The sequence below is a fragment of the Myotis myotis genome, unplaced genomic scaffold (assembly GCF_014108235.1).
Source record: "Myotis myotis isolate mMyoMyo1 unplaced genomic scaffold, mMyoMyo1.p scaffold_m19_p_13, whole genome shotgun sequence".
Lineage (NCBI taxonomy): Eukaryota > Metazoa > Chordata > Mammalia > Chiroptera > Vespertilionidae > Myotis > Myotis myotis.
Window position 1 is genome coordinate 58,460,675 of NW_023416317.1, and position 22,957 is coordinate 58,483,631.

General features: G+C 61.8%; 4 protein-coding genes across 4 annotated transcripts; 3 read left to right on the forward strand and 1 right to left on the reverse strand.

Annotated features, from left to right (window-relative positions):
* The first annotated feature begins 1,345 nt into the window (after positions 1-1,345).
* LOC118668674 (serine protease 46-like) lies at positions 1,346-6,290 on the forward strand. The gene is made up of 5 exons (XM_036333855.1): positions 1,346-2,184; positions 3,361-3,538; positions 3,641-3,900; positions 4,701-4,864; positions 5,965-6,290. The coding sequence occupies exons 1-5, from the start codon at positions 2,049-2,051 to the stop codon at positions 6,217-6,219; spliced, it is 993 nt and encodes a 330-aa protein (XP_036189748.1). The 5' UTR covers positions 1,346-2,048; the 3' UTR covers positions 6,220-6,290.
* Positions 6,291-8,589: 2,299 nt separating this feature from the next.
* Positions 8,590-9,638, forward strand: LOC118668639 (threonine-rich protein-like). The gene is made up of 3 exons (XM_036333831.1): positions 8,590-8,680; positions 8,768-9,067; positions 9,598-9,638. Exons 1-3 carry the CDS (start codon positions 8,590-8,592, stop codon positions 9,636-9,638), a joined length of 432 nt encoding a protein of 143 aa, XP_036189724.1.
* A 666-nt stretch (positions 9,639-10,304) lies between these two features.
* On the forward strand, positions 10,305-14,104 carry LOC118668546 (probable threonine protease PRSS50). Its single transcript, XM_036333781.1, has 4 exons — positions 10,305-10,411; positions 11,404-11,687; positions 13,012-13,178; positions 13,827-14,104. Exons 1-4 carry the CDS (start codon positions 10,320-10,322, stop codon positions 14,055-14,057), a joined length of 774 nt encoding a protein of 257 aa, XP_036189674.1. The 5' UTR covers positions 10,305-10,319; the 3' UTR covers positions 14,058-14,104.
* A 582-nt stretch (positions 14,105-14,686) lies between these two features.
* Positions 14,687-22,957, reverse strand: TMIE (transmembrane inner ear). The gene is made up of 4 exons (XM_036333779.1): positions 22,685-22,957; positions 19,092-19,209; positions 16,014-16,163; positions 14,687-15,734 (listed from the first exon to the last, which is right to left on the reverse strand). The coding sequence occupies exons 1-4, from the start codon at positions 22,775-22,777 to the stop codon at positions 15,646-15,648; spliced, it is 450 nt and encodes a 149-aa protein (XP_036189672.1). The 5' UTR covers positions 22,778-22,957; the 3' UTR covers positions 14,687-15,645.

Here is a 22,957-nt window from a genome sequence, read left to right on the forward strand (position 1 = left end):
TTATCTATTTCTTCTTGCAGTTATAATTCTTGCTTTATGTTTCAAAGCTGTGTTGTTAATAGTGCAAGGTTCATGCATACTGTACCATCTCAGTGGGGCATATACCCTATCAATGTAAAATGGTCCTATCTAATATTTGTTCTTTTTCAACAATCTGGCTCATATCATAGAGTTCATTTCTAATTCTACTGTTCTAGTTGATTGGGGTATAATTTTATATTTTGTACATGTTTCCTACAGATTTTCCTTGGGTTTATTTTGCACCTTTTATAGTTTCTTGATTTGAACATTTAATTTATTTTCATTATTTCAAATTTCAAGTAATTTGGTTTATTTGCTTTGTCTTTTGTTATTAAATCCCTGCTTCATTGCATCATGGTAAGAAATGTGGGCCAAGCGACTTGTACTCGTAGGGAAGTTACTGTGGTTTCCTTAGTACTCGAGTGTGCGGTTGATTTTTATAGATATTTCATTCCCCAAAGACAAGAGTTGAAGACTCTCCCACTGCAAGTGAGGGTTTGGTTTCTTATGCAGCGCTGGCTGGCTTTGCTTCATTTGTTAGATGTCATGTTATTGATGAACAGAACTTTATGATGTTATATAGTCATTGGAACTTTTATCTCTTTCCAACATAAAATGACTTTCTTGTTCTGGTTAGAGAGTAACATTGCCATTTCTATTTTTGCTTGCATAGACATAATATTTTTTGCCCATCTTTTTACTTTCAACAGCTTCATGTCACTTTGTTTTCGGTGGGTCTTTAATAAGTAGCATGTGATTAGGGGTTTTTTCTACCCAATATAAGAATCTTTTATATTCACCTTGGTGGCGATAATGGATATGCATTCTTATGCAATTACCTTGTGTGGGTTTTTCTGATTGATTGTTTCCCCTCAAAGTATTTCCCTCCCTACCCCCCCGCCCCCCCCCCCCCCCCCCGTTTCCTCTCAAAAAGGAAATTTGATTTTAGGAATAATCATTTCCTTCCTTCTCTACGAGGTTTCCCTACAAATAGTTGTTTTTGCCTGTTTTTGAATTTCATACAATATGGGCCTCATGGTGTCTGGCTTCTTTCACTTGAAACTATGTTTATGAGCTTCATGTGTTGCTGCATGTCCATTGCCCTGGCTGTTGAGGACTCTGCCTCCATCCTGCCCTGAGGACACTGCCTGACAGCACGGCCTGTCCTTCCCGCTGCCCGTGTCCATGGCGCACACGGGGGTGGAGCTGCAGCTGTGGGAGGCACTCGGTCTGCTCTCCTACCTGATTCTGAAGTTCCATGGTGGCCCCAGCCCATCGCCCCGCAGTGTGTAAACAACCTTGTTGCCCCGTGTCCTGGGCAGCACTGGGGATGGGGTGGGCAGTGTGAGGAGCGTGGGATCCTGGGAGGGGCCTCCGTGGAGTTGGGGGGAAGGCGCCCAGAGATGTCATTTCTTCTGTGGACTCATGAAGACCCAGGTGTGCACGCTGCTTCCTCTCAGGAGGGACAGCATTGAGCGTCTGCCCCCTGGTGGTCAGAGGAGCACCTGGCCTCCCTCCACCCAGTTGTTCTCCTGAAAATGCAGAGCCTGGGAGAAAGGAAACCTCTAGATCCAGCTCAGCCACCCACATCAGGAGTGAGCCATCCCCTTCTCCATGCCTCACTTCTGGGGGGTGTGTGTGTGTGTGTCTTGAAGGCGCTGGGACTGGGCACGAGGGGTGCGTTATAGGCCGGGCACCATTACAAGCCAGGTACCTGGTGCTGTCACAGGCTCGGATGGGCACATGGGGGTACTGTCAAGGCCCAGGCTGAGCCCAGGAGGCCCTGTCCCAGGCCAGACGCCAGCACTGCCCCAGGCTCAGGTCAGGCCCAGGAGCACCATTCTAGGGAGGCACCTGGCAGTAGTGTCACATCGTGCCTGGGCGGGGCCTCGCCAAGACCACACCGGCTCCTTTTATGTGAGCGTCCTGATGCTGCCCAGCTGGGGGAGCCCCAGCCTTGGAGCAGAGGCCCCCCTGGCTACCCTGAGTAAACAAACCATGAGTTCTAGAATCCCTGCACGTTGGAGATGCCTGTCCCCAGATCCACGATGGGGGCCAGCGGCGCCGGGCACCAGCTGTCCATGGCGTGCGGGCTGGGAGACCTTCACGGCCTCTCATCTCCATTATCTTTTGCCAGAATTGGGAACCCACTCATAGTGGAAGGTAGGGCTTTGGGGACATGGCACAGGGGCAGGAAGGAGGGCTTCAGGGACATGAGACGGGGCAGGAGGGATCTGTGTGCCTGGGTGTCTGTGTTGGCTGTCCTCACGCCCGATGGATGCATCTCCAGCAGACTGCATGGTGTGCCACACCTGGGGACCCAGGTAGTGTCCAGTCATCCTGGTTTGCAGGGCGACATGGACACGAAGGAAGAGCCTTATTAAGAATTGGGGGATGCCCTCGCCGGTTTGACTCAATGGATAGAGTGTCAGCCTGCGGACTGAAGAGGCCTGGGTTTGCTTCCCAGTCAGGGCACAGGCATGGGTTGCAGGCTCAATCCCCAGCAGGGGGCATGCAGGAGGCAGCCAATCAATGATCCTCTCTCATCATTGATGTTTCTATCTCTCCTCCCGCTCCCTTCCTTCTGAAATCAATAAAAATATTTTTTAAAAAATAAAAATAAAAATTGGGGGACAAGCTACCACCCGTGGAGCAGATGAGCTTGTCTGGGAGGTGCACTCTAGGCTTGCGATGACGCGGTGTGTGAATGACTGCTCACCTACAGAAGGCCCTCATCTGAGGCTGACGTCACACCACTTGGGGAGGTGGGCTTACCAGTACTCCCACCTCACCATCGGAAACCAGGCCCAGAGAACTTCAGGGACCTGTGGAGCCAGCATCCAATACCAGTTTTCCAGTAGACTCTCTTTTAAAAATGTATTTTATTTTATTGATTTTTAGAGAGAGAGGGGGAAAAGAAAGATAGAAACATCAGTGATGAGAGAGAAACATCAGTCCGCTGCCTCCTGCATGCCCCATGCTGGGGATTGGCCCGCAACCTGGGCTTGTGCCCTGACCGGGAATCGAACTGTGAACTCCCAGTTCATAGGTCAACGCTCAACCACTGACCCACACCAGCCGGGTTTTCAGTAGACTCTTTGGGGGTGAAAAGTTTGGGGTCCCATGTGACAGAAGGTCTCTGGGTGCCCACCCAAACTGACCACGTGTGTTCTTGTGGGGCAGCCCTGGCTTGGGTCACCTGGCAGCTCCTGTGTGCGTGTGGCAGTGGCTCCTCGTGACGGCTGCGAGGCGGCTCCCCTTCCTCTACAGCCGAGGGCTGCCTTTGCCGCTGTCTACACGGGCCGGGCCGGCGTGGCCCCTCTCTGTCTCTTTCCTCAGAGCCCTGGTTCTGGGGCTGTGGTCAGACCAACCTGTCCTGCAAGATGGTGAAGGGGAAGCTGGTGGAGGCAGGCAAGTGGCCGTGGCAGGTGAGCATCCTGTTCATGGGCATGTACATCTGCAGTGGCTCCATCATCCACCACCAGTGGGTCCTCACGGCCGCGCACTGCCTGGAGAGGTCAGTCGGGGGTGGCCGGTCCGGGGGGGCCCTGGTGAGGCTGGGGTTCTGGGAGTCGCAGGGTTACTGCTGGAGATCTGCCTCCTACCCACGGCCCTGCAGGTCCCTGGATGCCAGCAAATACTCGGTGATTGTGGGAGCCCAGCACCTCCCAGCAAATGGCACTCAGCTCCCCCTCGTTCGACTGGTGACTCACGAGAATTTCAAGGACCTCATCTCCGATGACATTGCCCTCCTGAAGCTCAAGGACCCCATCCTCTGGTCACCCTTTGTCCAGCCCATCTGCCTCCCGACCACCAAGCTCGTGCCACCTATTGGAGCCTCATGCTGGGCCATTGTGTGGGGACGGCCATCCGTGAAAGGTGAGTGGAGGCAGTTTCCAAAACACGTGCCTCTTAGAACACGTCACCACGGGCCCCTCCCTCCCCCCTCCCCCTCCTCCCTCCCTCCCTCCCTCCCTCCCTCCCTCCCTCCCTCCCTCCCTCCCCTCCTTCCCTCATCGACCTGTCAGCAAACATTTCCTGAGCGTCTACACATGCTGCACACTCTCCCGACCTCTGTTGATAGCAAAGTGCTCTTGTGGAGGAGACACTCCTGGTCTGCATGGGCCTCAATCCCCAAGGTCAAGTCCAATGCTGAGGCATCACCTGGCAGCAGGGCAGGGAATTCATCCCTGGGTGTCAGTGGGCTTCCCTGTGCGCAGGTGGCACAAGGGCCCTGTCTAGGAGGCACTGAACCATTTGGCAGCCACGCAGCTGTGACCTTGAGAGACCAATGGCCCCTATTAGCGCCACTCTGGGGTTCTAGCATCTAAGAGCCTTTGTGGGTCCTGCCTTCCCGGGGGTGGCACTCTGAGCTCCAGGGCATCTCCACCTCAGCCCCTCGCCCTCATGGGTCCCTGAGGTCGTCTCTCCATGTCCTCTCGGTGCCTGGACGTCACTGAGCCCTTTGGGAGACGTTTCCTTCCTTTTCTTAATGAGCTGAGCTTTCTCGAAAGTCAGGCAATGGGCTGGGCCTTTATAAATTACACCCTCCCCCAAAATAAATAAATTATCCCCCCAGGAGATGGCCCTGCCCCCACATCAGGGATGCAGATAACCCCAAGGTGAAGTTGTGCCAGATTATTGAAGGGTGCTGAGGCAGAATTTCTCTCTCTCTTTAGTGCCCCCAAGGCCCCCCTACAGTCTTCAGGAAGTTTCTGTCAAGATAATAAAAAGTGAGATCTGCAATCAGCAGTATCAGTTCCTCTTCTTGAAGGGCCAGAAGAAGTTCATCGGGAAAGATATGCTGTGTGCCAGCTTAGAATGGGGCGTAGACTCTTGTCAGGTGCGAAGTGGATGGCCCAGGGCGGGGAGGGGACTTTCAGGGGCCATGCCTTCCTTTAACATGGCACTGGGAGACCTCACCCGAGTCTCCCTTTCCAGGGCTTCAGCTTCCCAGTCGGTAAAAGCAGGTGACAGTACTCTGCTCCTGTCCACAAGAATGGTGGAGATAGCAGGACCTCCCAGGTCATTTGCACTAGTCTGAACATCAGTCAGTACACGCTTGGATCTGAGCCAGGTGCTGGCAGAACCAGTTTTGCATAAATGGCCTCATTCTGTAAACACACTTCTGCCTCTTGCATCTTCTGTTCAACATTGTTTTTTGAGATTTAGCCATAGTGATACGTGCAGCTAATTCATTAATCAGCTCTATCCACAATAGTCACTTGGATGAATATGCCACAGTTCATCCTTTCTACCACATTGAAGTAGTTTCCAGTTTTTTCATATCACAGATTCTGCTCCTCTGAATATTCTTACACTCATTTCCCTATTGACATGCTCCAGAATTTTCCAAGGGCTGCACCCTGCAAAGAACTGGTGGGTCAGAGGTTTGCATTATTTTACAAAAACCTGTATCATTGCCCTGGCCGGTTTGGCTCAGTGGATAGAGCGTTGGCCTGCAGACTGAAGGGTCCCGGGTTCGGTACCGGTCACGGCATGTACCTCGGTTGCAGGCTCAATCTCTGGGCACATGGGGAAGGCAACCAATCGATGTGTCTCTCTCACATCAGGTTCTTTCTCTCTGTCTCTCCCGCTCCCTTCCACTCTCTAAAAATCAACGGGAAAAAATTCTCATGTGAGGATTAACCAAAAAATTTTATATCGTTTATATCTATAGCTATACAGAGAACCATTTTTTTCTAATTTACAAAACTTTTCAATGACACAGAAGAGTGTAAAACTTTTTAAATGATCATAAACCTGCCATCAAGAGAAATAACAGCCGTTACCTTTGGGTTGATCGATGCTGTTGTAACATTATTCTTATGTTTTGCACAAAAAGAAGAGGGGTCGGTGTGTATTTCCAGTGGCTCACTGTGCAAGCCAGGACTGCAGTAGACCCTCCCACTGCCTCCCTGATGCTCCATCTTCCCCTCACAGGTTAACTCTGGCAGCTCCCTGGTCTGCCAAGTGAACAAGACGTGGGTCCAGATGGGGGTAGAGAGCTGGAGCTTCAGCTGTAAGCAGCACCACTTCCCCAACATCTACACCGGCACCTCCCACTTCACCCAATGGATCAAGCAGCAGATCACGGACGTCAAGTTCATCAGCAGGGCCCACCCTGCCTTCCTGAGCCCCGCCTTGTGCACTGGCTACATCCTGCTGGTCTCCTTGGGCTCCCTGTGGCTCCTGTGAGCAGCGTTTCCAGGGGTCATTCTGGGAGCTGGAGCCGAGGCTGCTTCTCCCTGCCCTCTGCCCGCCCTCAGAGAGGTGGGGCCTGGAGGCCTGCAAGACACAGGGGCAGAGTGCCCTTGGGGGAGGGTCCCAAGCCACTGGCTTTCAGTTGTTCAATGAAGATGCTTTTGCACTTTTTGCCACTTGAAGTCATCATCTTTCTTCTTGATTCTGGCTGGAACCCTCAGAGATAGCCCTTCCCCACCCCCAGGTCCCAAGGCCTTGGCCTGGGTCTCTGACCAAGGGCCTTCCTGCAAGGGTCAGTCTCTTCCCAAGACACACATCCCAGACCTGCCCTGTGGACCTTGTTTCAGAAACGGCCTCTCCCAGCCCTGAGGGTCCCCTGATTCTACAAAATCTGGCCAGTTTCTCTCTGCCCGCAGGGGTGGGTGATGGGGGGCAGGGGAGGGCAGGCAGAGCGCTGCCTGGGTGATGTGTGTGAGGGGATGCACACCAGCTGCCTCAGTGACCCCATCAGGCTCTGGAGAGCGAGGACTGGCTGGCCCAAGCCGGCCTGGCTGAGGGCAGAGTCCCGCCCAAGTGGGGAGGGCCGTGGGGTCCCTCAGACCTGGTGGGGCTCAGGTTCCGAGTGCACACTCCCTGAGCCCCGGGGGCCCCAGGACGGTGGTGGGTGTGACCTGCTGTCCTCAGAGACGAGGGCCCTGATGGCCAGCCTGAGTCGGTGCCCCGGCAGCAGTCCGAACGTCCTGGCGCGGTTCCGCGTTGGCCTTGCTTGTCTGAGGCCAGGCTTGTCCAGCAGCTTTGACCCACAGTTTCTCATCGGCCTCCCCCAGACTGCATGTTGGATGTTTTCTCCATCTACGTCGTGGAGTCATCAAAACGTCCCCTAATTCCAACACAGGAAGTGGCCCCCTGCTCCCGAAGGCCTGTGGCGCCGTCACCGTGTCTGCGTGTGGAAACCTCACCCGAGCGCCTGTCCCGCGCCGATGGAGCTGCGGGGGAAGGAAGGGCGCTGGCCGTGGCGGGCGGCGGGGGGCGGGCGAGCGCTGCTCTGAAACGTGCGATCGTTAAGGGTCTTTACTGAGCCAGTTCCATCAGCTCATTCCAGGAACCGGGCGAAGCCCACGGGAGTCCAGTCCGCAGGCTGGAGGGAGGGGCCGCCTGGAAACCCGGGTATCGCCCCAGGGGAGGCATGAGGCCGAACCCGCCCGGGAGTAGGGTCGGTAGGAGGTGGGTGGCAGGTGCAGAGCCAGGAGGTGCAGGAACTGGCCAGGTGAGCTGAGCGGCTCCAGGAGACCATCTGGCCAAGGGGAGTGGGGGAACCAGGCGGGTAGAGGCGGGACGCGAAGAAATGGACTCTTCCCAGTGCCCAGTCGGGTAGGTGTGGGGAGGCCGCTGGGGGGCGCCCTGGGGGGAGACGCGGGAGCATCGCTGCGGGCCGCTGGGGGGCGCCCTGGGGGGAGACGCGGGAGCATCGCTGCGGGCCGCTGGGGGGCGCCCGGGGGGGAGACGCGGGAGCATCGCTGCGGGCCGCTGGGGGCGTCCTGGGGGAGAGGCGGGAGCATCACTGCGGGCCGCTGGGGGCGTCCTGGGGGAGAGGCGGGAGCATCGCTGCGGGCCGCTGGGGGCGTCCTGGGGGAGACGCGGGAGCATCGCTGCGGGCCGCTGGGGGCGTCCTGGGGGAGAGGCGGGAGCATCGCTGCGGGCCGCTGGGGGCGTCCTGGGGGAGACGGGGGAGCATCGCTGCGGGCCGCTGGGGGCGTCCTGGGGGAGAGGCGGGAGCATCACTGCAGGCCGCTGGGGGGCGACCTGGGGGAGACGGGGGAGCATCGCTGCGGGCCGCTGGGGGGCGCCCTGGGGGGAGACGCGGGAGCATCGCTGCGGGCCGCTGGGGGCGTCCTGGGGGAGAGGCGGGAGCATCACTGCGGGCCGCTGGGGGGCGTCCTGGGGGGAGACGCGGGAGCATCGCTGCAGGCCGCTGGGGGCGTCCTGGGGGAGAGGCGGGAGCATCACTGCAGGCCGCTGGGGGGCGCCCTGGGGGAGAGGCGGGAGCATCGCTGCGGGCTGCTGGGGGGCGTCCTGGGGGAGAGGCGGGAGCATCACTGCGGGCCGCTGGGGGCGTCCTGGGGGAGAGGCGGGAGCATCACTGCAGGCCGCTGGGGGGCGCCCTGGGGGAGAGGCGGGAGCATCGCTGCGGGCCGCTGGGGGCGTCCTGGGGGAGAGGCGGGAGCATCGCTGCGGGCTGCTGGGGGCGCCGCGTCGCTGGGACCTGGCACGGACCGCGCTCACCTCGCACCAGAAGCCCTCGGGCGCCAGTGGGGGGCGCCATCGCCGTCGGAGAGGAGCTGCGCGCAGTTGCCGCTTCCCGGGATGAAGCGCCGGTGCCAGCCGCCCGCCCGCGCCCTGGTCCTGGTCCGGGCCGGCCTCCTGCTCCTGCTGCTCCTGCTGCTCGGGCCGGCGGGTGAGCGCCCCTGCCCTGCCCTACCCCCCACCACCCCCCGCCCCATCCAGGGCCTGTCTCCACCTCTGACCTCCGCACCCTCCACAGGTTGCTCGGGCGCAGGTGACGCCGCCGCAGGGGCACTGCCCAGGGCCGCTCCCCCTGACCCTGGCGCCCCCTGTGCCGCCAGCACCACCTGCCCCTCAGGGGGGCCGCGACTGCCTCGGCAGGTCCCCTCCACCTTGCCGCCGCAGGGCCCCACCACCGCGGGCCCCACCGCCACGGGCCCCCCCACCACGCGGCCGCAGGGCCCCACGGGCCCCACCACCACCGCAGGCCCCACCACCACCGCGGGCCCCACCACCACGCAGAACCCCGCTTCCCACGCCAGCACGGCCTTACCTCTCAGTGAGCGCCGGGAAGGGGGAGGGGAGGGGGAGAGAGAGGGGGAGGGAGAGGGGAGGGTGGGGGATGGGGGTGGGGGTGGAAAGGCCTCAGATCCCAGGACAGAAAGGATGGAGGAGGAGGAGGAGGAGGAGGAGGAGGAGGAGGAGGAGGAGGAGGACGGACAAGCAGGAGTGAGAAGAGAGCAGCCTGTTAACTGAGCACCTACTAGGGCGGGAGGGGGGGGGAGGCACAGGAAGTGGGTGGGGCCTGGGCCTGGGTCGGGGGTGTCCACCTGCTCTTGCCCAGCTGGGGGCGGGGAATTCCCAGGCCCGGGCTGCGGGGTGGGGAGTGGGGGGTGGCGGGTGTCTCCCCTCTGCGCTCAGGGAGCCTCGAGGTGTCTCCTCGAGGACACTCTGACCAGGGCAGCATGCACGCCTGGCAGGAACAGTGGCTTTCAAGGCCTGCGACTGAGTCCCCCCCCCACCCCCCCGAAATAGGCTTATCCTGGAGCTCAGTGTAGACGGTGTAACTCTCACCCACACCCCACACAGGACGCGCCACACCCCACACTCCCACGCAGGACCCGCCTTAGCCTTTGCACATGCAGGCCCTGCCCTCTTCCCTGGGTCACAGCTGAGTGCGCGCCCTCACCACGCTGGGATCAGGGACGTGTAGTTTTGCCTGGCAGGTGCCTGGCCTGGAAGGAGCCTCCTGATTCAAGTCCGGGTCCTGGAGGCCAGTCCGTGCTCCGAGTTGGTCTGCGGCCAGGGCCCTCCCAGGCTGTGTCTGTGCAGCGGCCCACTTTCCTGTTAGGGCACCTGCCTTTCTCTGAACCACAGGAGGGGTCCCCAGAGAGGGAGAGGGTCTGCCTTGGTCGAAGCAGGGGAGTCTGTGAGGGCCTGGCCAGGACCAGGGAGCCAGGACCAGGGGAGCAGGACCAGGGGGCCAGGGGCCAGGGGAGTGCTCTGAGGCCCCGCATGGGACAGGGAGAGGGATGCCTGGGAGCTGAGGCCACTGGGGGGGTTGGATGCCCCGGTCCACCTGGGGGCAGCATCTTTACACTCTGACCAGGAGGAAAGGAGAGTCACTGGGGGGTCGGCAGGAGGCTGGAGAGTGGGAGCTGGGGCTGGGGGTGGGGCGGTGCCCGGGGGTGGGGATGCGGCTGTGAGTCCCTCCCTCATCAGGCTCTCCTTCCTCCTCAGCCTGCGGCGCATCCCAGGAGCAGGACCCCACCCTCAGGGACCCAGAGGCCATCGCTCGGCGGTGGCCGTGGATGGTCAGCGTGCAGGCCAACGGCACACACGTGTGCGCAGGCGCCCTCATTGCTGCCCAGTGGGTGCTGACCGTGGCCCACTGCCTGACCCAGTGAGTCGGGGCCTGGTGGGCGGGGAAAGGCATTTGGAGCCACGTGGGCCCCGTCCTCCCACCAGCTGGCCCCTCCGTGGCAGCTGTGCCCCGGCAGAGCCCCCCAGTCCTAGGCCCAGCCTCATCCCAGCTCCCAGCAGGCGGAGCTCAGTTCTACAGTCTTTCCTGGGAGCAGAGCGCTGGCTCCCCCCGGGAGCCTGGGTCCTGAGCCCGCTTCCAAGAAAGAAGGCCCTAATTCTTTCGTGCCACACACCTGGCTTCCCTTACTCCTTCCTTCCTTCCTCGACCAACAGCCCTGATACTCCTTGGCAGCCAGGCCCTGGCCTGGGCACTGGGGCCGGAGAGGACCCATCACTTCCTCAGGTGCTCGCAGGGGCGTCAGTCAGTGTGGGGACAAGAGGGAGGGCATGCCCATGCGCTGGTGCCCGGGGGCGGCCCGAGGGGACGCCCGTGCTGGCCATGAGGGCTGGCCAGTGCAGAATCGTGATGGGCTGTGATCGGGCCTAAGGGTCCACATGCTGGGGAAGGAGGCCCGAGGGCGAGGCCAGGGCCCGTGCAGGGCCTGCCACTTCCTGGGCGCTTCACCGGCCGGGACAGAATCCAGAGAACACTCGTCTAAGGGTCCACATGCTGGGGAAGGAGGCCCGAGGGCGAGGCCAGGGCCCGTGCAGGGCCTGCCACTTCCTGGGCGCTTCACCGGCCGGGACAGAATCCAGAGAACGCTCGGTCCACGTCCCACCTCCGCCACTTCCCGCTTGTACCCCTGAGCTGGTCCCGGGGCTTCTCTGAGCCTCGCTTCCCCTCCATGGAAATGGATTGTTGGAGGACACGGCCACGCTGTGTGTGCAGGGCTCCGCTCACCTCTGCTGTGAGGAGAGCTCAGGGGCCTGCAGTCGGTGGGTGGCCTGCCTGGGTTTCCTGGAGAGTGGCAGTGGGTCTGGGCCGGGGTGGGGTGCCTGGTGCTGATGGCAGACTCCCTGGTGCTTCCCTAGGGAAGATGTCACCTACTCCGTGCGGGTGGGGAGCCCCTGGCTCAACAAGAGGGCTCAGACTACGGCCGACGTCCGGGTGCACGAGGTCATCCTGAACAGCCGGTTCCGGTCCCGTCGCTATTGGTCCTGGGTGGGCAAGGCCAACAACATCGCCCTGCTGCAGCTCGAGAGAACGCTCAACTACAGCAAGTACGTCTGGCCCATCTGCCTGCCCGGCCTGGACTACAGGGTGAAGGACTTCTCCCTCTGCACCGTGACGGGCTGGGGGCTCCCCAGGGCGAACGGTGAGTCGCACCTCCAGACCAGGGCGGGGTATGGGAGAGGGCCTGGCACAGCGCGGTCGCCTCGGACAGATGTTTCTGAGACATCATCCCAGGAGCCCCCTGCTCCCGCCTTCCTGTCGGGCTTTTTTAAATTTTATTATGTTTTTATTGATTTCAGAAAGGAAAGGAGAGGGAAAGAGAGATAGAAACATCAATGATGAGAGAGAATCATTAATCGGCTGCCCCCTGCACGCCCCCACTGGGGATTGAGCCTGCAACCTGGGCACGTGCCTGACCGGGAATCGAACCCTTTTCTCCTGGTTCATAGATTGATGCTCAACCACTGAGCCATGCCGGCTGGGCCCTGTCGGGCTCTTCTATCCAAGGTGGCCGAGGGTTTCGGCAGTGAGCACGCCCTGGCCTCCGGCCGTAGGGGCAGAGATGCCCGTGAGCACTCAGGCCGGGCCAGGCGTGTGGACAGGGCTCCCGAGGCAGGAGCGCAGAGCAGGCTCTGCTGTTGGCACAGTTCCCGGGGGGCCGTGCCTTGAAGCAGAACGTCGAGGTGAGAGGAGCAGGCTCTGTGTCTGCGATGAGCTCCCCCGAGGCCCCCGCAGGGCTGGCCAAGGCGGCCTGCACCAGAGTCTGGGAGTCACTCGGGGTCCTCCAGGGGTTCTCAGCCCCATGCCATCCCAATTCAGGAGCAAGGCCCAGAGCAGGAGTGCTGTCCCGGCCCTTCAAGGGTCCATTTCCTTAGGAGCCCAGGAATGCCCTCTCCCTTCAGGCACCTTAGCCTTTCCCACTGGAGGTGCCTCACGGAACCTCCGGGAGCAGCTTGTCGGAAATGGCCACAGGGCTCCAGCCCAGGGGAGGGGCTGGTTTTCTTGTCTTCCCTGCCCCAGCTGTCAATGGCTGGGGATGATCAGAAGTCCCTGTCTCAGGCTATGGACTGACAGGCGGAGGGGAGGGAGGGAGCTGTGCTGGGGACTCGGGGAGGGGCGTTGGGCAAGCTCAGGGGAGGAGCCTCTGAGGAGGGCCTTGGGGTAGAAGGAAGGGCAGAAGCCAAGCTGCTGACGTAGGAATGGACTCAGTGGATGGTAAACTGGTTTACTCTGCGGGAGGTAAACCAGGTCCAGTGAGGCCAGACTGGGAGCCCTGCCCGGGGTCCCTCTCAAGGGGTGCTGAGGGAGGGCGGGCTGGGATGGCAGGTGGGCTGAACCTGGAGATCCCCCCCTCCCTGGCTGCTGTGTGGCCAGCGGAAAAGGCTGGAGGCGTGGTGAGGAGTCGAGGGGGTGGCGACAAGGCAGGTGGCAGCCACCCGCCCCCCCGAATGGGGGCCTGTCCACAGGCACATGGCCGCAGTTCCGGACCATCCGGGAGAAGGAGGTCACGATCCTGAACAGCAGGGAGTGTGAGGACTTCTACCACCGATTCTCCAAAATCCCCTCCCTGGTTCGGATCATCAACTCCCAGATGATCTGTGTGCAGGACACCGACAGGAAGCACTTCTGCTATGTGAGCACCTGCCCCTGCCTTCCAGGCCCTGGGCCAGGACGAGAGGGGGAGGGAGAGGAGGGGAGTGGGGAGGGAATGAGCAGGGGCGATGGAGCAGGAAGATGGGGAGGGAGATGGGATGGAGGAGAGAGATGAGGTCAGGTGGGAGAATGGGGGGTGGGAAGACGGAGGGTGGGTTAAAGGCGGGGGGTGGGAGGTGTGGAGGACTGACCCCAGAGAGCACGGAGATGCACCCTCTGTGGGAGGCCTTCTGGGTCCTGCTTAGCCGGTGACACTCAGGGGTATGGGAAGATCTGTGTGAAGCACCCTGCTCGTCCCTGAGCTGGGCCCCCTCCTTCGGGCCACATCTGGCCTCCCTGAGCCTTCTGTCCTCCCACCTCCCACAGGAGACCAGTGGGGAGCCCCTGTCCTGCCCTGTGCAGGACACATGGTTCCTGGTGGGGATAGTGAGCTGGGTCCCCTCTCCTTCGGGCCACATCTGGCCTCCCTGACCCTTCTGTCCTCCCACCTCCCACAGGAGACCAGTGGGGAGCCCCTGTCCTGCCCTGTGCAGGACACATGGTTCCTGGTGGGGATAGTGAGCTGGGGCCCCTCTCCTTCGGGCCACATCTGGCCTCCCTGACCCTTCTGTCCTCCCACCTCCCACAGGAGACCAGTGGGGAGCCCCTGTCCTGCCCTGTGCAGGACACATGGTTCCTGGTGGGGATAGTGAGCTGGGGCCCCGGCTGCGGCCAGAACGAGGCCCCGCCCATCTACCTGCGCATCTCCACCTACCAGCACTGGATCTGGAAGCGCATCAACGGGCAGGCTCTGCCAACCCCGTCCAGGGCCCTGCTCCTGGCGCTGGCGCTGCCCCTCAGCCTCCTTGCTGCCTGCTGATGCTCCCAGGCCCCCTCATTGCCCTCGTCCAGGACACTGCAGGTCCACTCTCCTGTCCCACCCGGCAGGGCCGAGACAGGTGCTTGATTAAACAGTTCTCTTCCTCACGCAGCCTCCTTCCTGGTCCCAGAGGCCCTCGCTCTCTGGGCTGCTCGCGTGGGAGACGGCTGAACAAGATGGGTGGGGTGGGGGCTCGGGCACTGAAAGGGCAGAGCCCAGGACTGGCCTCTGTCCAGAGTGGGGGGGGTGGCTCCTGCACAAGGTGGGGGAGTGTGTGTAGGGATGACATCGGGGTCAGGCGATGGAGGGCCTGGAATGCCCTGCCCAGGCCGAAGCTGGCGCTGCCGGACTGCGTGAGGCTGGGAGGGGGAGCTGTCGGGCCCGGGGTGGAAGGTATTCGTTCTGTTAATTTAATTGGATTCGGGCTCTTCTTGACCTGGCCCGGCTCCTGGCCGGGGCTAGAACACACCCAGCACTGGGCTCAGACCCTCGAAGGCCTGTGGAAACCAAAGCTGCCCTTTGCTCTTGGTCACCTGACTCCCTCCAGCTCACCCTAATCAGGCTTGGAGAAGCCAGGGGCGGGAAGGTCAGCCGGCCTCTGCCGCTGTCACCTTCACTCCAGATCGGTCGGGGATGGAAGGCGCTCTGCTTTATTTACTAATCTCTGCAGGCCCCCTGGCCCGGAAACCTCTGGAATCTCCTTAGTCCCCAGGCCCGGTGGTTGCCCCGCTGATGCTCCCTGCCCTTCGGAAGCCCCTCCGCATCCCTCATCCCAAGGGCCTTCTCATCAGCAGTGCTTTGGGGCCCTGTTGTTGAGGGTGGGAGAAGAGGCGGCCTCAACCCCCAACAGCCCCCTCAGTGATCCCCTGGGCCCCTGACACCTCCCCGACAGCAGCACAGCCCAAGGGCTCGCGGACTTCTCAGATATTCCTAGAGGGGCCCAGGTAGCAGCCTTCTTCCCTCCTCCCCTGGCCCCCGGCTTCAGCCTCCTGCACCTGTGACTGCTGCAGCCCAGCCCTGAGCCGGGCCTCGTGCTGACCCCCAGCATCCTCTGCTCCGTCACTGAGCGTGAACCAAGTGCATCCTGTTGCCAGGGGCTCAGTCTGCTGGGCCGGGGGTTCTCCTGCTTCTGGCCACCTCTGCCCACCTTGCTGGACCAGAGCCCCTGCTAGGTTTGGGCTGACCCCTCGCCCCAGGATTGCTGTCCAGCAAGGCCTGAGAACTGCCTGCTGCCGCCGCTCCCGGTTGATCGTCCGGTTCACATAGTTCACAGGCCTTTCCGGAGTGATCCCACAGCGTATCACTCCTTTAGCACCACTGCTGTTTCTGGCCAAAGGGGTGAGACAGGCGTGTCTGGGGTGTGAGGCTGCTCTGGATCTGCAGAGGGACAGTGGCCCCAGACCCGCTTTTTTGAGCGGCCACGTGGACATGGTAAAAGGAGCAGAGTCCAGGCTGGGAGGCAGGACACCTGGGTCTGGTCCCAGCCCCTGATTGGCTCATGAAGGAGTGCGGAGTCCAGGATGCCTGGGCCCCAGCCAGGACTTGAGCCCCAGCTGCCACCGCCAGGAAGCTGTCCTCGTGTCTCTCCTCACTTCTTGGCTTCATTCTTCTCATCCTCCTCGACCTTGATAGCCACCGTGTCCACACTGTCCTTTTTCTTCTTCTTCTTCTTGTCATCTGTGGGGTCAAGGGGCGTGCGGCAGGCGTGAGACGGCACCCTAAGGCTCACCCACAGCCTCCACACCCAGCCCTTCACTGCTTTCTTCCCGCCACACCTCTCCCACCTGCACAGTGCCGCTCTGCTCCACCCGCCTCACTCTGACCGGTTTCTGTGTTCTGGTGGCCAGGGATGGAGCTGGGTCCCCCCCTGAACCTACTGGGGGGCAGGCCCGAGGCCCGAGGCCCGGGCTGGCTCCGCAGGGTCGGGTGCTGGCGGGGCAGGGCCCGGCCACTCACCTCCGGGCACCTCTGTGAGCTCGTTAAGGGGCGGCACCGTCTCCAGCTTGTCGGTGTACATCTTGGCTGCCTTCCGCTGCAGGTATCGGGCTTCGATCTCCTTCCGAGTCCGCGGCACACGGCAGTTGAAAACACAGCACAGAGTGATGACTGGAGGGAGGACAGAGAGAGTCATCCTGCTGGGGATCGAGCCCACAACCCAGACACGTGCCCTTGACCGGAATCGAACCAGGGACCCTTCAGGCTGAAGGCCGACGCTCTATGCTCTGAGACAAACAGGCCAGGGCGAGGCTCGCATTGACCAAACCCCGCAGGCCCTGGGATTCTGAAGGGCTCTGCTGACCGGGGCTGGCCACGTGCGTCAGGCACTCGCGAAGGGCCTGGTGCTTGGGCTAGCACTCTGCTCTCGCTGTCGTGAAATTCTTAATGCCTTTTGAACCAGGGGCCTCATATTTCCATCTGGCACCTGCCCTGTCAAGGCTCCTGGTCCCGAGGTCCTCCTGCATAGACGGAGAGTCCCCGGAGGGCAGGGCACATGGCTGCACCTCGACTCAGGCCACGGCTTCCTGGAGGTGCCCTGTGCCGCCACCCAGGCCCCTGGGCTCCGTGTGTCGGGTCAGGGCGTCCTCGGCACTGGAGGATGAGGCTGCACCTCCTCCCCCCTGAGGACGGGCCTGGGCCTCTCCTGGCTGTGAGAGCCGCCAGGGCCCAGCCCTGCCCCGGGCGTTCACCTCAGACCGAGTTATTCCAGGAGCGGGTTTCCTGTGGGGGCGGCGGCGCCCAGGCACCGTGGCCAGGGCACAGCGCTGGCCTGCCTGGCGATGAGCATGGCGGGCAGGGCTGCCCGGACCTGGCTGAACTGAGTTTATTTTTCTGAGGCCCCCACAGTCTGACCACCTCGGGCCCAGCCTCAGGGGAGGGATGGAGCTGCTTCCTATTATAAATCGATGACCAGACATGACCTCTTGGCAGACTCCTGGGGACAGCAGGGCGGGCAGGACAAGCGGGCGTATTTGGGGAAGATGGGTCCGACCGACGTGGCCTGAGCAGGAGTACCTTCTGGAGGTGCCCTGTGCAGCTTCGGCCAAATATCATGGCCCCGTTGAGTCTCACCCGACCCGCAGAAGGAAAGGAAAGAATGAGTGAATGAGTGAATGACAGTCTCAAGGCCTTTGCTGCAGAGGACAAGACTGGCTCTTGAATGAATGGAGGGGGGGCGGGGAGGGGGGCAATCACACGCAGGAGCACTGTGGGGGCTGCATGAGGCCCCAGTGGGTCGGAGTGGCCTCTGCTGTGGGGTAGGCCTGAGCAGACAGAGGCCTTTCTGACCCAGAGAGCTGGGTCCTGGTCTTCTCCAGACCCCTGTGTGTGCCCGGTGCCCAAGGTCGGTCCCTCACCCCAACCCTCCTGGCTTGTGCCATGTCTTCCAGCCACCCAGGCCCTCCTCCGGACCAGGCACGCTTGGGCTGTCCACGTTGGCTCCAGCCTCAGGGGGCGGGAGGGAGCTGCTTCCGGACCAGGAGGCTGGGCTTTAGGGGGAGCACAAAGGGCAACCATTGGAGGCCAGGGCAGGGCTCAGACACTGCCCCTCGCTCCAGGCCGGGCCTGGTCGCTTCTCTTCAAGGGAGGAGAGAAACAAAGGACCTTCGATTGAGTTCCAGGGCCCAGGCCGGAGGAGACCCCTCCCAGAGGCACCCCATCCAATCCCAGTCCTTCACAGGGTCTGGGGGTGATGCCCCAGCAACAGCTGCACCTCCCGGGTTCACGCAGGGGGAGCAGGAGGCTGCTTCCTCCTCGGGACTCGGGCCATCCCTGCTCTCGAGCCTGGAGGAGCAGCGCTGCCCTGCTGCTCGGGCCTGTGGGCCGTCCTCACCCTTTTCTGTGTGGCTGATGTCCAGGTGCCTCTGGGCCTGGCACCGCGACTTTCTTGTGTGGCCACAGGCACCTCTACCACGTGGGGCCGAGCAGAGCCCGGGTCCTCCTGTGGCCCCTGCAGGACAGAGGCCCCCACCTCCATGGACCCCGTCTGTCTGCGGGGCCTGCACCCAGAAGCCGGCCTGGTTCCCAGCCTCCGCTAGGAACGCACACAGCCTCTTGCTCAGATCCTGCCCCACCCAGGCTGTGAAGAAGTGGTGGGTGGGGACATTTTCCCACAGGGAGGGCACTTCTGGTGCCAGGAGAAGCACATGCGAGTCAGATGTCCTTGTCCCCTTGGAGCCCCACGTCTGGGTGTGTCTTACGCTGTCAGCAGGCGCTGCCTCAGGGGACCTCGTCCCGGGACAGCCCCTTAGAACCCGCATGCCGCCCGCCGTACCCGACCCAGGCGCTAGGGGAAAGGTCCGGAGGGTTGTCTGAGACCTCTGCCCACACCACCCCTCCCCTGAGGGCCTCCACGTGCAGCTCAGAGGACTGCGCTCTGGAGCCTTTGCAGCGTGCCCCCCATGCCCTTTGGCCTGTAGGAACCTCCCTCAGGCTCTGCCATGGTGGCCTCCTCCCCCAGCTGGCATTTCTCTGCCCCTCCCCCAACTCTAGACTAGACCCCCCACCAGGAGCATGTCCAGCCCATTTCTATTTCGACTTTGCGTCAAGCAATGCCCCCCCCCCCCCCCAGGAAGGGGTCTCCTGCTTTTAATTGAGATGGGTGTGAGGCATGTGGGGCCATGGAATTTGACAAGCAGGGTTTGCAGCCTGGGAGACACATCTGCTGGGCATCTGGGCCACGCGGGGGTGGCCTTGCTGGGGCCCCTGGGTGTGGGCCCTTTAAGTTGGCTGAACCGCAGGAAAAGCATCAGGAGGCCCGATAGGGAAAAATGACACGTCCCGTCCTGGATCCCGGAGCCCCTGTAATCACCCTAATTGCCATGTGGCTGCTTCCGCGTTGGTTGGGCAGAATGCTTCAGGTCACCACCGCCTGTCCGCCCTCCACAGGGACTTTGTGTGGACGGCGGAGGTGCCAGGAACCACAGCAGGCCTCCCACGGGCGCCTGGCCTGCCTGCATTGCTCGGAATTGCTGCTCTGAGCCCCCGGGTGGTGCCCCCACCGCCCTGTGCTGGGGAGGGCAGGGAGCGGCTACTCACTGATGGACAACACGAAGAGGGAGAAGATGCCCACCACGTGCCACAGGCGCATGTCCCAGAACACCACGGTCTCCTTGGTCAGCGGCGGCGGCTTGGGCTTGGGCGGGGCCGTGCTGGGCTGCGGATGGGAGAGAGGGGAGTGAGCCAGGCAGAGCCCGGGCTGGGACTGGGCTGAGAGGAGCCTGGTCCCAGCAAGGACTTAGCCCCAGCACTTCAGGATCGCCTAGAATCAATTGTCTTGGACATTCACAGCCATTGCCCAAACCAGTGGTTCTCAACCTTCTTCGTCCCATGGCACACACAGTAATTACTAAAGTCCTGCGGCAACTGAGAAATATGATTTCGCTGATCTGACCAAAAAAACAGGTATAATTTTGATTCATTCACACTGGACGGCTGTCGTTGTGTGGGCTGCTGTCACTGTTTTATTTGACAATCTCAGGCAGGGGTGGGGAACCGTTTTTCTGCCACGGGCCCCTTGGGTATTTAAAACCTCATTCGCAGGCCGTACAAAATCATCGACTTAAAATTAGCTGTATTTGGCCAAACATTTAATTAACTCACCCCTGATGCCTTGACAGAGCCAGACCAAGTGATTGCTCGCCTGCGGGCTGGACGTTCCCCACCCCGACCTAAGGGGAAAGAGGGCAGTGCCCCTGACTAAACACGAGTGTTGCATGTTTTAAAAATCCTTGCGGCTCGCCGTTAGCTGCCCTAGGCCTTGGAAGTTCCCGTTTTAGCACAAGAGAGCAGAGTCCCGGAACCACGGAACCGGGACTTGGAGTGCCGGGGTGGCCGGCGCTTGGGGAAACCAAGGCCCACAGGACGAACGGGACGGCCTGACCCCATCTGGTTCAAAGCCCCTTCGGAGAGCCTGTGGGTCTCTCCTCCTCCTCCAGTCCTGGGCCCCCACAGGCAGAAGGGGACTCAGGATCAAGGCCAGAGACAAGGCGAGGTCTGTACTACCCTGGGGACTTCGCTGTCCTGTGCTGTCCCCCCTCCCCAGTGTGGGGTAGGGGGTGGAGCCCATGACTGCGCCTGGCCAGGACCCCACCGGCCCGCAGTCACCTCGCCCACCAGAATCACTTCCAATGTCCAGGGCTAGGACAGGCCTTTCAGGACAGGACCCGAGAGATCATTTGTCCACAGTACGGCAGCGACACCTGGGGGCCGAACCATGTAAGTTCGGTGGGAGCAAGTCAGCCAAGCAGAGCAGAGCCAGCTGCCTCCCACCTTCCCAGTGGGCCCCGCGCTCCCTGGGGGCGTGAGGGGAGCATGGCCCTTTCCTGGGGGTGTAGGGGACATGGCCCTGCCCTGAAGGACTGAATGGACAGTGCTGCCCTGAAGGACTGAATGGACACTGAGGGGACATGGCCTTGCTCTGGGGTCTGGGTGGACCAGGCCTGCTCTGGGAGGGTCTGAGCAAGACCTGTCCCTGATCTGCGGGGCTGACAGGGATATGACCGCTGTCCCCACGCTTGGCTGAGGGTGTGGATGGGAGTTAGTGCTTAGGAGGGAGGACCCTGGGCATCTGTGCACCGTGTCGTCCTCCGATGAACCAAACAAGGACAGGCCTGAGGAGTCCCTGGCTGTCTGCGAGGAAAGGCAGCCCGCAGGCCACCGTCCATCAGCCTTTCCCTGGGCCGTAAGCAGGGATTGGGTCCTCCCACGAGCCAGGCACTGCCTCCTCCTCCTCCTCCTCCTCCTCCTCCTCCTCTGAGCACCTTCAGCAGCCTGTCCCGGGAAGCCAGAGGGTCTTTGTGAGGGATTCGTACCCGATTCCCTGGCTCTTTTCTCATAACCAGAGTGAACTGGGGTAGGTACCCCATATCTGTGGGGTCAGGGTACCTGTAGGGGGTGGGGCACACATGGGGCTGAGCACACAGTTGTGGGTACAGGGCACACATGTGGTTGGAGTACACGTGGGCAGTGTCAGGGCCAGGGCTGGGCAGTGGCGGGTCTTGGGTGGAGGGTGACAGGAGCAATCTGCTGTCTCCTGTGGTGGGCACTGCTGGGGTCTGAACTCTGGAGGGTGGAGGCCTCACAGCCTGTAGTAGTGAGGCTGTAGGGCTGGGGTGGGTGGTGCCATGGGCCCTGGCCCTGCCCATCTTTCTGGTGCTTCCCTGGATCCCACAGGCTCAGCCAGGCCCTTGCATAGTGTCTGTAGGCAGATGGCAGGTAGATGGACTCCAAATGCAATTTCCCTTAATGAGCTGGGAGGAGACAGCTCCCAGGGGCCAGGGAGGAGTCCTTGGTCCAGAGCTGATTCGCCCTGCACCGTCCCCGCTCCCCATCCCCCCCCCCCCCCCGCCCCATCTCTGGTACCCAGGCCAGCTCAGTTTCTGCATCTGAGGCCTCAGGGCAGCCAGTGATGTGCCCAAGCCACAGCTCAAGCCAGCCTGGCTCCCCTTACAGGGACACCGGAGCTGACATCTAACTCCAGCCCAGCCCTCTGACTACACCCCCTGGTCAGCAGCAGGGACGGCTGGCATTGGGCGGCAAGGCTCTGTCCCCACCATGTCCCCCAGACCCTTCACATCAGGGCTGTGCCCTCTGACCCCAGGACAAAGCTCTGCCCTCCTTCTCCCATCCCGTCCCAGAGCACCTGCCCCTCCAGGGCTTCCTGGGAGCTTCCCTGCTTTCTCTACACTCGGCTCGCTGGCCCTGCTTCCTGACCTCATGCTCCAGAATTCTGGGTCTGCTCTGCCCCTTCGGGGCTCACAGCAATGGGCACAGAGGGGCTGGGAAGCTGCAGATGGCCCCCACCCTGCCCCGCCCAGCCAGCCCTTCCTGGCCCCAGCCAGGCTCCCGGCCCACCGACCAGCCATCTTCCTCACCTCTTCCTGGGTGTCTCAGCAACTCCTCCCAGTTCTCCCAACTACATGCCCCTTTTCCACTGTATTCTCTTCTGTCCAAACCAGGACTCAGCGCGGTTCTCCCCTCTACAAGCCCCGGCTGGCTCCCCACCCCTCATCGCCAGGACCAAGACAGACCCTAAGGCCAGGGCCCACACGCCCGCCCCTCCCTCCAGGGCAAATGCAGTCCATCACCGCCTGTCCCAGCCTCCAGCTGGGAATGCAGTTTCCTCACCTTCTTCCCCAGGGAGGCTGGTCTCCTCTCTGGACAGGGGACCCTGGAGGACCTTGGGTGGCAGACGCTGTTTCCTCCAACAACCCCCAAATCAGGGACTAGACCCCCCCCCCATCAGACTAGTGGTCACTGCAACCAAGGACTAGGCACCCCCTCTCCCCGGGTCCTCTAGACGGAACACTGGAGGAGAGGAGCTGAGGGACCCAGCAGATCGGACACGCTGTACCCCCGTCAGACCAGGATCCTTAAGATCAGGTCAAAGTGAGTCTCCCCCATCAGACAGAAAGCCCCTGAAATCAGGGGACCAGGGACCTTGGATTGGGGGCTGTCTCCCCGCAGCCTGGAAGCGGCGGGGCCGGGCTGGGTCACCCTTGAAGCCAGGTCGCCCCGGGGCAAGAGGACAGGAAAGGCAGCTCGAGCCAGAAAGGCACCCCACCCCCTGCCTGGACGGTGCCGGCCGCCCCGAGGCGCCCCCCCCCCCACCTCCGCGCCGTCAGACTCACCTCCACCAGCTGCCCAGCGACTCCCGCGAGGCAGACCCCCAGCGCCGCGCCGCCCAGCGCCCAGAGGGGCCCCGCGCCCCGCCGCCTGGCCATCCTTGCGCCGCCGGCCGGCCCGCAGGTCCGGAGCCGCGCGATGCCCGCGGCGGCGGCTGCCCCTGGCAGCTGGCAGGGACGGAGGCGATCTGGCCGCAGGCCGCCAGGGCATCATTTATTCATCGCTGGTGTCGGGTTGCTGGGCTGCCGGCCCCGCACTTCAGCGCGTGAAGGGCCCGC

Bases quoted from the DNA above. Each gene is read 5' to 3' on its own strand.
- LOC118668546 (XM_036333781.1), top strand. From the start codon at position 10,320: ATGGTCAGCGTGCAGGCCAACGGCACACACGTGTGCGCAGGCGCCCTC. The intron at 10,412-11,403 runs GTGAGTCGGGGC...GTGCTTCCCTAG, and splicing joins GTGGCCCACTGCCTGACCCA to GGAAGATGTCACCTACTCCG. The intron at 13,179-13,826 runs GTGAGCACCTGC...CACCTCCCACAG, and splicing joins ACAGGAAGCACTTCTGCTAT to GAGACCAGTGGGGAGCCCCT.
- LOC118668674 (XM_036333855.1), top strand. From the start codon at position 2,049: ATGCCTGTCCCCAGATCCACGATGGGGGCCAGCGGCGCCGGGCACCAG. The intron at 2,185-3,360 runs GTAGGGCTTTGG...CTCTTTCCTCAG, and splicing joins GAACCCACTCATAGTGGAAG to AGCCCTGGTTCTGGGGCTGT. The intron at 3,901-4,700 runs GTGAGTGGAGGC...CTCTCTCTTTAG, and splicing joins GGGACGGCCATCCGTGAAAG to TGCCCCCAAGGCCCCCCTAC.
- TMIE (XM_036333779.1), bottom strand. From the start codon at position 22,777: ATGGCCAGGCGGCGGGGCGCGGGGCCCCTCTGGGCGCTGGGCGGCGCG. The intron at 19,210-22,684 runs GTGAGTCTGACG...TCCCATCCGCAG, and splicing joins TCGCTGGGCAGCTGGTGGAG to CCCAGCACGGCCCCGCCCAA. The intron at 16,164-19,091 runs GTGAGTAGCCGC...TCCTCCCTCCAG, and splicing joins CCTCTTCGTGTTGTCCATCA to TCATCACTCTGTGCTGTGTT.
- LOC118668639 (XM_036333831.1), top strand. From the start codon at position 8,590: ATGAAGCGCCGGTGCCAGCCGCCCGCCCGCGCCCTGGTCCTGGTCCGG. The intron at 8,681-8,767 runs GTGAGCGCCCCT...CACCCTCCACAG, and splicing joins CCTGCTGCTCGGGCCGGCGG to GTTGCTCGGGCGCAGGTGAC. The intron at 9,068-9,597 runs GTGAGCGCCGGG...CACCCCACACAG, and splicing joins CAGCACGGCCTTACCTCTCA to GACGCGCCACACCCCACACT.